At 31.5% G+C, this 12492-nt stretch overlaps 1 protein-coding gene across 1 annotated transcript; it reads right to left on the bottom strand.

Annotated features, from left to right (window-relative positions):
• Window positions 1-5198: 5198 nt before the first annotated feature.
• On the bottom strand, window positions 5199-12234 carry LOC133673711 (vacuolar protein sorting-associated protein 26A-like). Its single transcript, XM_062094585.1, has 12 exons — window positions 11823-12234; window positions 11598-11656; window positions 11435-11509; window positions 10679-10753; window positions 10500-10572; window positions 9648-9692; window positions 9288-9399; window positions 8414-8480; window positions 7293-7337; window positions 6756-6811; window positions 6484-6659; window positions 5199-5733 (listed from the first exon to the last, which is right to left on the bottom strand). The coding sequence occupies exons 2-12, from the start codon at window positions 11598-11600 to the stop codon at window positions 5555-5557; spliced, it is 906 nt and encodes a 301-aa protein (XP_061950569.1). The 5' UTR covers window positions 11601-11656; window positions 11823-12234; the 3' UTR covers window positions 5199-5554.
• Window positions 12235-12492: the final 258 nt, after the last annotated feature.

Here is a 12492-nt window from a genome sequence, read left to right as displayed (position 1 = left end):
GTCTCTTAAAGGATCTACCATACTTTTATCTTATCAATGATATGTAAGAGATATTTGTCTTCTATTAATGCCACCGAAATCAGAGGACTTTGCAGTCCTTCTTTTCTTTGAAAACAACAAGATTTAGGGGGTATAAATACCCGCTAAACCATTTAAGTAAAGGTTCAGAACTTTTTATCTCTTAAGATAAACTCATATAGATTTCAGAGCATTAACCAACATAAAACTCAAGAACAAACATCTTTGTTCCTTGAGTTTAAAGCTTTTTTAAGTCATTTATTATTTTTTCCCATAAATATATTGACTTCATTATTGGGGGTATTTAAATCTTCCAATTGTGACTGTTTTTGCAGGTACTCAAGCTTATACCACAAGCCGGGAACTCCTTAAACTAAAGAGAAGAAATCCAAGTACTCGAACATATTGATTAAACACTATACCAAACACTAAATAACTCATTGTTTATATATCTTGGATTTTAGGACATTATCAGTGGCGCCGTATGTGGGAAACACTTATAAAAAGTCATAAATAGCTTTGTTATTTTGTTGTTTTTCTCTAATTATCATTATCAATGGCAGATAATTAGGACACTCCTGAAAAAGTCGAGTTACTAATCTCCCTGCCACAACAGATACTCTAGCCTCCACACAACCAATTCTTTAACAACTTATGGAACATATACAACTCCTCACTCAGGTAGTGTTGGAAATCAACAAGTAAAAGAAAATCCACCTAAGCAAATCTCAGTCCATACTCAGCAAGTTATTGCATCTCTCCACTAACATTCACGACAACAAGCCCCACCTAGTATTCGTAGATGATTACACTACCAATAAGAATGCAGACAAAATGATCTAGTAGAGGGTCTTCAACCTTAGGGGTAATCGATTGAGACTATTTTTGCAGGTACTCAAGCTTTTACCATGAGCTTGAAATTCCTTAGACTAAAGGGAAGAAATTTAAGTACTCGAACATATTAATTAATCATTGTCTCAAACACTAAATAACTCATTATCTACATATCTTGGATTTTAGGACATCATCAAACACTAATCAAATGTAACTAGAAGTCGCTCTCCATTGCCACATGTCTTCTTCGGTATTTGAGATATAAATCTGCGTAGAGACAGTGAGGATATCGGTGGTTGCATTCAAATTGAGAAATCTTCTAAATAAGAAATCGAGTGTTCATAGATTAAATGGAAGTCTGTTGTGTTTGAATATTTTACAAGATACTTATATTAGTGTTTAGTTACTTACTAGATATCGGCATATGCTACGTTATGGGTTAGATTATTATTTTTTTTAACATAAAAAGATTATCCAAGCAATGTAAATATGTTTTCTCATTAAACAAGTTAATCATAAACTTAAAATATAATGCATATTTGACTATATATTTTTTAAATATTGATACAATGGCATATTAAATGATATATTTTTTTTCAAATATTGAGATTAAAACATATTGGATCGACCTAATTAACTTGTCAAATCTATGATACGGGTCATAAGATTGTGATAACTATATAAAAATAAATTATAAACATCAATTCCTAATCAACCCAATGTTTAAAGATGGAATTGAAAAAAAAACTATTAAATTAAAAAAGGACTAAAAAACCTACTCGGGTTAACCTGTCGAACACACAACTTGAGTCATGAGATCGGGATAATCTCATATAAAAAAAACAATATAAAACTCAATTTCCAACCAACCCAATATTGAATGTTAAAATAAAAAAAAAATCAATTATAAAAGGTGGCTCAAAAAAATAACCCGAGTCAACTCGGGTTAACCTGTTAAATCTGTGATTTAGGTCATGAGATTAGGATAAATTCATAAAAAGCAAGTCATAAAAATTTATGAAGCCCTACTTCCAACATATCTAATGTTGAAGGTTGAAATACAAAAAAAATTAAATCCATGAGATTGATATATAACTCAACACAAAGGAAATAAAAAAAAAAGTTACAAAGCATAATTTCTTAAACAACCTAGTATTAAAGGACATTATTGAAAGAAAAAAAAGTTAAATAGAAAAAAAAAATTGGAGTTTTGAAAGGTTAAATTAAAAATTAAAAAGAATAAAGAAAAAACACAAAACATTATTATAATGAATAGTGTTTTGGGTGTGGCTACAATGATTTAGCCATACCCTTTAGATAGCGTATGGTTACTATCCTGTGATAGAAATAATAAAAATAGTGGAGACATAAATGTGTTTGGTTGAAAAGATAGAAACATAAAAATAAATGTGTCTCTAAGAAAATTTTGGAGTGAATTTTTATACTTTCAAAATAGGAGGTATAGAGAGAGGACATGTCTCTAGAGACAATATTCATTATTTTTTATTTCTACAATATTTGTTATAAAATCTCAATTTCAAAATTGTCCAACTAAGACATGTAAGGATAAAAATGATTATTATCATAGTTTTAAAACTTGACTTAAGTGTCAACTCAGGGCAAGTCACGGGTCACAAATCTGAGGGTCAACACGAGTTGACCCAGATCAATATAAGGATAAAAATTGTTATTATCATAGTTTTAAAACCTGACTCGGGGGTCGATCAGGGTAAGGCCCGGGTTACGGGCCGGGAGGGTCAACTCAAGTTGACTCAAGTCAACGTATGGATAAAAGTGGTTATTATCATAATTTTAACTCGACTTGGAATTCGACCTGAGACAAGATTCAAATCCACGGGTCAAGAGAGTCAACTTGGTTCACCCATATTTTTTTATAAAAAAAATAATCAGAGTAAACCTTATTTTGACCATAAACAAATTACAAAATAATTTAATGGTTGTTTGACCTATGTTTTATCTCGGGTCAACCTGAGTTTTTCATTGGGTCAAATAAAGTCAATTTTTTTCTCTATTTTTTTGTAAACTCGGACCAATCCAGACCCTAAATTAGCTTGATTCCAAGTCAACCTGTCAAGCTAGTCCTGGTTTTATAAGTATGATTATTATAATATTATTAATTTCAACTCTCAATATAAAATAAATTAAAAAAACAATATCTAGTTATTTTTTAAAATATACAAGTTTGATAATAATACATATTAAGAGCAAATTAGACTTATTTATATTTATTATGTCTTATTCATCATAATCAAACAGGATACAGAGACAATCACTCTGTTTTGTACATCACTACCAAATACAATTATGTCTCTGTCTTTTCTTTTTGCCTTGTCTTCCTTCTCTCCACTTTCTTTATATCTTTTGCCCCGGGATAGCAATAACAAGCTACCTTAGTGTTTTGTTAATATTGTTGGAATTCTGAGTTGCAATAAGTTCGTATGTAAGACAAAGTGCATGCAAGAATTATAAAAAACACTAAAAGGTGTGTTTTTTACTATAAATAAACATTGTTCACACACTAAAAAATTATTATGGAGTTATAATTCAATTTTTAATAATTCATTTTTATCTTCAAAGTTTTATTTTGGGTGATTGATCCTAATTGAAGATCAATTACTTTTGATTTCTTAGGTAAGGTTGGAATCGGAAGAAGAGAGACCAAAATGAAAAAGGCATCAAACATGGGTGGCATGCTAGAGATTTTATGAAAAAATACACTTAGGTCCTCCATCTTTAAAAATAATTCAATTTATACAATTTAGATCCCTTTAAATTTCAAAAATTCACTTTTGGTATAAAAGTTTATTTGTATTATTTTCCAGTCCCTGATTAGAAAAAGAAAAGAGAGGTTGTTGGATTTCAGTGATGAGAGAGAGTGCTTGTTCAAGCCATATCTGACCATAAAAATGGTTTTTCTTAGTGTCCACAGGCTCTATGCTATGAGAAAGGTTTGATGATAGTGTTTTAGAGCCTCAATATTTTCTAAAAAAAATTAAGTCAAGGAAAATAAATCTAACCCAGTTTGATTTCGGGTATTTGAACCCTTTTTTAGGTTTTTTCGGGTTTATGAATTGATTTGTAGGTGTTCTAAAAGTGTTGCTACTGGTTTTTAGGTTGAAATGACTTAAAATTAGGTTTTTTATTTAAAAAGAAACATTGCTCTATTTTTTTAGTCACTACAGTGGTGGCTAGAATTTAGGCTTACAGACAACACGTTGCCAGCTTAAATTTTTTTAAAAAAATAAGGGATGACACCTTTCAAAAATAAATAAAAAAAATAAATCAAGCTCAGGCACGCTAACTTGGGCTTGAAAGCCCACCCACACACCTAGGTTTTTCCTTGTAATGGCTTCTTTTTGGGCCCACGCTTATGGGCTCTTTTTTAGTTCTCTTTAGTTTTTTTTTATTATATTTAGGTTAAATATAATTTTTTTAAAAAAAATTTATTAACCTAGTTGAGTTCATCGTGCAGATCACAAATTTGATAAGTTAAAACACAACACTCATGCTATTTTTTTGTAATTTTGCTTTTTTTAATTAATACTTTTTAAGATCTTTTTTTAAATAATTTTAAAATTTATGTTTTGATTAATATCCCTTATCTGTAAAAAATTTTCTTATATAACCTTTTTTGTATAGAGATTTTTTTAAATTATTTTGTGCGTTTAATTTTTTAAAAGATTAGATTCATCTATAATTGTTTTTTATATATTTTATATAGATGAACTTTATTTCTAAAAATATTTTTTTTATTTTTACATAATACTTCTAATATATTCAGACTTACATAATATTTTTTTTTTTTATTTTATTCAATCAATTTAATGTATGTCTATTTTTATTATCACTTGATAGAATAAAAAAAATATTTTAATAAACAAATTCAACAAATATAACTGGATAAATATCTCATTTTGTAAAATTAAATATTTTAATATACATGTCTTTTAATTTTTTCAGTTTTATTTTTAGTTATTATTAATAACTTCTTTTTATTTATTAATACATATATTTCTTGATTTATTTAATTATATATATGTATAATTATTTTTATTTGCACTTAGAATTTTTTTTATCACAAGTGAAATAGATTTTTTTTTAATCTATAAAAACACATCAAAAAAATCATAATATACAATACTTTTATAAAAAATTATTTGACTTCAATTCAAATGACAAGTCAAATAGATAGTTATTACAATCACGGTTGCACGGATATAAAGAAACCTGACTAAAGAAAGGCCAAATAAAAAAAACCGATTTTTTTTCAAATTCAGAGCATAGGATAACTTCCATGTAAAGGGAAACATGAAGCAAGCTAAACCTAGAAAGAAAAATTTCACAGCACATTCTATGAGGGTGAAAAAAAAATGTCAATTTACAGAATAAAATACAAGTTGCATTACACACTGTCAAGGGTAGCCTTGAAAAGCAACCAAATTAGAACAATGGAAATATTGCAGTTCCAAGTATCTCAAACATGGAAAGGTTTTTGCCATCAGATGTGTTTCACTGGTCAAAATCAAGAAGGGCATCATCAACATGAAAACAGGGAAATCTCTCTCCATGACAAATCTGAATCCTTGGTCCTTCAAAAAAGCAAACTACTTGCTAAGATACTGCTCCTATTTTCCTTTCTGTCATGATAAAATTTCTGAGCTCCTCTAAGATGGACACTCATTCAGGGAGTTGGAAGAAGCCGATAAACTGTGATTTCTTGCTGCTTAAAATACCGTCGATCTTCTTCATCAACTAGAACAAGATTCAAGTAGTACTTCACACTGAATTTGTTATTAATGTTGCGATATGTGGGTGTCAACTCGTATGGACTCAGGAACAGTCTTACTGGAATCGATTCACCTGTTAGGGCATCAGTAATTGCATCAGTGTTATAATCCTCTGAAATATGAATAGAGACCAGTATTCAGCACACAAACAGAGATGAATAGATGCAACACATCATCAAATTTTCACATTTTCTCATCAAGACTTGGTGCATAAATCATAAAATAAAGGTATTATAGAAGCGGTCTGCATATGGATGACATGCAATCACATAATTCTGAAGTTGTAAAATAAAGCTTGCATGTGTATTTCATGCACAAGGTAACCATACTTTACAGTTTAGCTAAACTTCCAATAATGAGGTGCAATTCCTTTAATTTTGTTTGTCATTAAAATACGATTTGTTTTCTGTGTCTAGTTCCTACTTTTCAAAATTTTCCATTCTGGCATCTTTATTTCCTAGTGTTTCTACAAGTGTCCTTACTTCATAGGCAAAAAAAAGTTTGCCACATGGTAAAGGAGTGTTTGACAACCTTAAATAAACAAATAAGCCTCAAAGGCATCTACAGTGGTCCTACTCTGCTGCCAGAACATTTTAAAAATCTCGCAACACTGGTAACTTATAACAGATAACTAAATGTGAGGTAAAAGTTAAGCCATATCAAGATCAAGTTAAAATTCAAGCATGACAGGCATGATTTTAATGGTCTATAGGAAAGTTGAAATTCAGATGCGTCACTCAGATTTTCTGGGAGTGATTTGTTAAATGCAATCATGCATATTATTGGTGATAAAAAAAAAAAAAACTAAAATACTATGATGTACCTCTGACAGGAGCACCATCCATCAATTCAAATTTTGCAAGGGTCTCTGTCTCAACATATGTATTAGGCCCTGATCCCGTCGACTCACGGCGCCTGATCTCAAGCTCCATATTCTTAATCTTAATTCTCACCAGAAGAAAGTATATTTTGCCAACGATGACATCCTTCAAGTGGTACCTGATTCATTTGAACTCAATAAGACGACATAAAGCTCCCTTCCAACTTAACTCATCACGTGTCATTTTATTCACTATAAGCTTCATTTAGACTTACTTGCTTTTACTGTATTCAAATTCAATATGAAGACAGTCCTCAATTCCAACTTCCATCTAAAAGTACCACCAAGAATAGCACACAGGGATCAGGATCAATTTTTAGAATGAGCTTGAGTGCTAATTCATGATCAACAGCCATGTTTTGTAAGAATAATTCATATATGTCATGACTTGCCTTCACAAACATCTCAACCCAATATGTCAGGCATCTAGCTGAGTAATTTTCGAGTCAAACATGTGATGAGACAAAGGATGTCCTCAAACAACAATTAGGGAAAAAAAAAAGGATGAATTAAGGCTATGATTCATAATTCTCAAGGCCTAATAAAGCAGAAGAAGAGATGAGTTGTATTGACAAGATAAACAAACATTTGAAGGAAGTTTAATGTGAAAAAATGTGCTTTCCCAGATAGAATTATTACAAGTAAACTGTCCACATAAAGAGCAATCAAACAATTGCAAAGAGTTATTGTTTTGACATGTGGATGTCCACAAAATAATAGACATGCAGAAGAGGAATTATTTCAATCCTGACCTTGATGCTGTTATTGATTGATGGAAGCGGAGTGTAGTTGTGAACCTGAACAAGAGTATTAAAGTTAAAACAAAACAAAACAAGCTGTTATGTGACCCTCTCAAGACTATTTATATTGACAAGACAATCAAACAAATAAAAAATAAAAAGCATTAGAACAAAGACTTGCCTTTCAAGAACCTTACATCAAAAAGAAAAATGAATTATCAGAATACCAATTTGCAAGACTGATTTTGAAACATAAATAGATGATATCCTGTGTATAATTTTAACATGAATATGCAAAACTACCTATGCATTGAGCAATTATTTGACTAGCCAACCTTATTAATTGCTTCTTTATTAGTTGGACGTTGTCTGACTGCACTTAGTTTTTTCTTTAATAGGAGAACGACAATATCTACATAATTGCTCTATCCATTTGTATGGGAGTTTCTCAAACACTCTCACAGCATCCACTTCTGCGAGACCAATAGCAAGCACTGGCCCTTCTCATTCTGTCAGTGAAGATTCCGGAATACTAGTTAATTTATCAATCCTGGTCCTTAGCAGCAACCACTTCTGCTACAATGTCTCTAGCTACCATTCTCCACAATCAGGAAACCAGTAAATTCCTTTCACTGTTTAAATGATCCTTCATGTTACCATTATCGAACAAATTCACACCCTATTCTCCATATGCTTTACAACTATATCAGACAGCCCCAGAATTCAACATCCCCTCCAACACATTCCTCTATAAAACAATGACAGCTACACAGTAAAGATGTCAACTTTGTGAAACAGCTCACCTATTATTTCCAGTAGATACGTTTGCAACCCCCCCCCCCCCCTTTTTTTCCCCTACAGACTGCACAATAATGACGAATGGTCTAACTGATTAACTTCTTCCAACTTGAGGCACATGAAAGTGCTCAAGAAATATGAAAGAGGTGTATAAGACAGAAAATCCTACAAGTTGCTATTCGAACACATTAATGTCACATGTAATGCAAACCATATTCTTAAATCAAGAAATAACACAAAAGCATATATATATATATATATATATATATATTGTTTGTTGCATCACTTGTTAATATGACAACCGTAACAACAACAGAGCAATTATTCATTATTACCACAAAATCCTGGCTCTCGACAATGTTGCTGACATAATTTCGACTGATTGTCACTTTCAATATATACCTGTAAACAACAATAAAGCTTGCGTTGGATTTTATGCTTTTTAAAAAATATAACTTATTTTAGTTTCAAATTTCAAAATTATACAACAAAAGCCATTATAATTTCTAATACTGTTTGCAGTCTAATCTAAAAGTACAAAGAATGAAATGGTGAAAATCACTTTGAACTCACAGGGAGCACAAAAATCAAAATGGCCATATGCCTCTCACGATCTCAAAAAATTTCTACTAATATATTATAGTTTGTTGCCCGCATAACATCCAGCTCTCTTTAAATAAATAAATTCTGCTAAAAAACCTACAGGTAAATGCTCTAGCTCCAGTATTAAAACAGGCAAGATTGATCTTTCTAAACAATGTTTATATGCATAACCAATCAGCCAAAATCTGGTTTTCTTACACGTGTCCGTGTGTGTGTTAATGCCTGGAGAATCAGCAATTGTCCCCACTTTATAGAACTACTAAAAATCATTTAGTAGCAAATGCCAAACTATGAGAATTCTTTCACATTGAATTTATAACAAGAAGAGAGAGGGAGAGAGGATCAGGTAACCTTTGCAAATCATAAGAATCTATAAACAGTGAAGGTGAAAAAGCATGAAAGAAATAGGAAACAGATGAAGAAACAAGGGGTTTACATATCTAGCCTGACAACCATAGGCAAGAGTATTGCTGGGTGCAAGTTTGATCATTGGTCTTCCGATGAAAATTAGGGTTTGATTGCAGTGTTGGGAAACACCCCCAAGCATGCTTACAAATTACTATCAATTACATAATTAAACCAGTGCAATTCAAAAGGATACCCTACCTAAGCCTCACATTCACTCCATTGTAGGACTCATACGGCATTTCCACAGTTGAAAATTCAAAGGGATATGTCTTTCTTTCATATAATTCTCCAGGTACATCAAGTTCACGCACTGCACATGACAGGATAAGAGTTCATCATGGATAAAAAAAACTACCTTCACTAATTGATTAACAACACCAACCACAAAACTAATAGAAGGTACGACAAAAATTTTAACTTACCATGTATTTGAAAAATAATGAAACTATTATACACATATAAACTAAAAAAAAAATCGATGGCTAAACATGTTATACCATATATAGCCCTTCATTAAGTGACCAATTCTACAAGAATTAAAAGTTTAGGTGCACTCACCAAGAGATGTAAAATCATAATAGTTGCCTCGATCAAAATACAATTCTGCAAAGAGGGGAAGAAATATGTCATGCTCTGAAATGTGATTTCCTCATGTGATAAGCCAATAAATGTAGTCCTACAATTTAATGTTAGCTTGAATCAAAGAAATATTCACCCTATAACTACCCCAAAGGGAAACAATCAGTTACAAAGAAAACAAGAAAGGGAAAAGAGTTATATCAAATTATTAATTATGTCATTTTTTTAATCATACATAACGGATGCATTCTACCTTTTTATCTGCTATTTTTGTCTTCTTAAGTCTTTTCTTATATATCATTTTATATTCTTCTCCAAATCAAAATTCTTCACAGAAAAAAATATAAACAATCTTTCTTAAATATTACTATTTTGTGTTTGACAATAAGAGATAGCCACCATTCTTCCCTTGAGTCACCCAACCTTTGGTGGAGACAGCATTTAACCCAAAATCTCAAGTAGAACACAAAGAGACTCTGTTAGCATAAATAGTGAGACCAATGACAAGCTATAGAGATCAGTTATAGGCTTGGACAACTTATGCAGGAAGAAGAAGCTCTCAACACTGCTTTCTTTTCACTTCTCTTCTAACTTTTAAGGGCATTGATAATGCTTTCAAATCCTAAATTAGACACAAGCATTACAACTCCCAAATAATTCAGCATGTAGATTTCCAGCATTGCCTGCTTCCAGATCTTATCTTTACTTATCTCGTTTATGTTAGAATTTTCCACATAATTGAATAGATAATAATAATAACAATATGAACGTGATCTTCCAGATATAAAATACAAGATCTAAATATCAGAAATGGAAGCGAATTCAACACACCTATTTGACCAAGCAGCTCGATTTTAACACCATTGTGTTCAACCTTCTTCCCTTGAACTGGTTCTATGACAACCTGAATATGAATATAGCAATAATAAAATTCAATTTCAGTCTCAATGACAATATCACCAAATATGTAACTTGTAAGATTAAGAAAAAACCAAAAATTCAGTAATTACCTCCCCAACAATGTTTTCTTGACTTTGGAAGAGAGGAACCATGACCGTTTGGCCATTTTCCTTCTTTAATGGAACCTATTGAAACACATAGAAGCAATAGTTATATGCTTGACTAAAATGATTTTTAGACAGCCTCTCAACAAAATCCAATATTTCACTACATGCAAACATATCTAGGAAAAACTCATTAGTTCACTGAACCAAACTCCATGTTCTATCTCATAAAGAACACCACCCAATGTTGTCGCCCAATTGCTTAACTGATGTCTGACCACATATGATGTTTAGAATATCAACCCTTTCATTGAACTCAATATGTTAGTAGCCATTGATGTAATGGATTTTCATACGAAGTTACTTCAATTTTGGGGAAAAAAATATAACCAACATGACTGAAATGATAAACAGGGAAAAATAAAATTACTTTCAGACTTATTGCCCAAAAAATATTTGCCTCATATTTCCTACTATTCAGCATTCTTGCAATGGTGGTTGGATTCATGGGTCACCTAGAAATAAAGTGGCCCACAAGGCCCTTCTTTTATGTTCTTACATTCATATCCTAATCCAGACATCAAAAATCCTAGAAATCAAATTTAGTAAACACAAGGCTTTAGCCTCCATCTCTACACGAATAACAACAGAATTCCTCACATTATACTACAGTAACAATTAACGAAAACGTAAATGTTGGACAACAATAATAATACAGAAAAAGCAGAAGACTTGAGCAATGTTACCAGATTAACAAGGTACCTGTTTGCGTGTTCTTCCATCAGCAAAAATGATAGAAACACTACATGGTGGTTTAAAAGCTCCAACTAAGAAATTCTGAAGCACCAAAAATACATAGCTACTGCTTTAAAAGAAATTAATGCAAACCAAACAAGTACTAAGACAAAACCCAAAATTACTTTACCATGATGATCTTTTGGTCAAATTCAGCACCGTATTGTTACTTTGTCAAACATGAAGGACCTTAAAAAAGATAAATTAATTCCATGATTGAATCAAATCTTCTTATATATCTATTGAACCAGAACAGAAAAAAAACAAAAAAAAAACCTTTGAAACTCCATAAAAACTGAAGTGGTCAGTGAAAGTTGAAAGCTTTATGAGAATAGAAATCGAGCCCAGAAATTACCTGGACTTGTTTTGAAATGGGTTGATGTTGAATTCTTAAATTAGTAAATAAATACAGCAGATCAGCATCGATCCACTCAGCTCAGCTGCTCTTTTCTCTCTTCTTTCTCCCTCTCTTTTTTCCTTTCTTTCTAGCACAGTTAAATGTCAAACTGCTGGTTGCTTTGTTTCTTCCTGTTTAGCGGTAATCCAATCAAGATATTACACGTCACTGGCAAAGGTGTTCTTAAGGAACTAAGACTAACGCTGTTAAAAGAAAAAAAAAAGGTGAGGACTAACTACCAGTCTTTCTTTCTTTTCTTTTGTTTTTCTAGTTTCATGCTTTTGCTAGACTTGGAAAAGGGAAAGTTTCTGTGGGATGACTAGTAGCTTGATGATCCAAGCACTCAACTAAATCTTGCCTAAAGTTATATTTAATAATTATAGAGAAGAGAACTATGTATTGTGAATTTGGATATATATAACAATGTGGACATGTATTAAGAGAATTAGTTCAATTTGTCCTTAAATTTAGACCATGTCTCCAATTTGGTCCTATAAATTTATTCACTTCTAATTTGTCCCTAGATTGTGGATCATTCTCTAATGTATCGTTTTGTTAGGCTTTTCATTGAAATTGGTGAAATTACACTTATGTGAGAAACTCAAATCCCATTTGATTTATTAGAAGA

Source organism: Populus nigra, chromosome 1 (assembly GCF_951802175.1).
Source record: "Populus nigra chromosome 1, ddPopNigr1.1, whole genome shotgun sequence".
Taxonomy (NCBI): Eukaryota; Viridiplantae; Streptophyta; class Magnoliopsida; order Malpighiales; family Salicaceae; genus Populus; species Populus nigra.
Note: the sequence above shows the minus strand (reverse complement) of the source record. Positions and strands in the feature narration are given on the sequence as shown.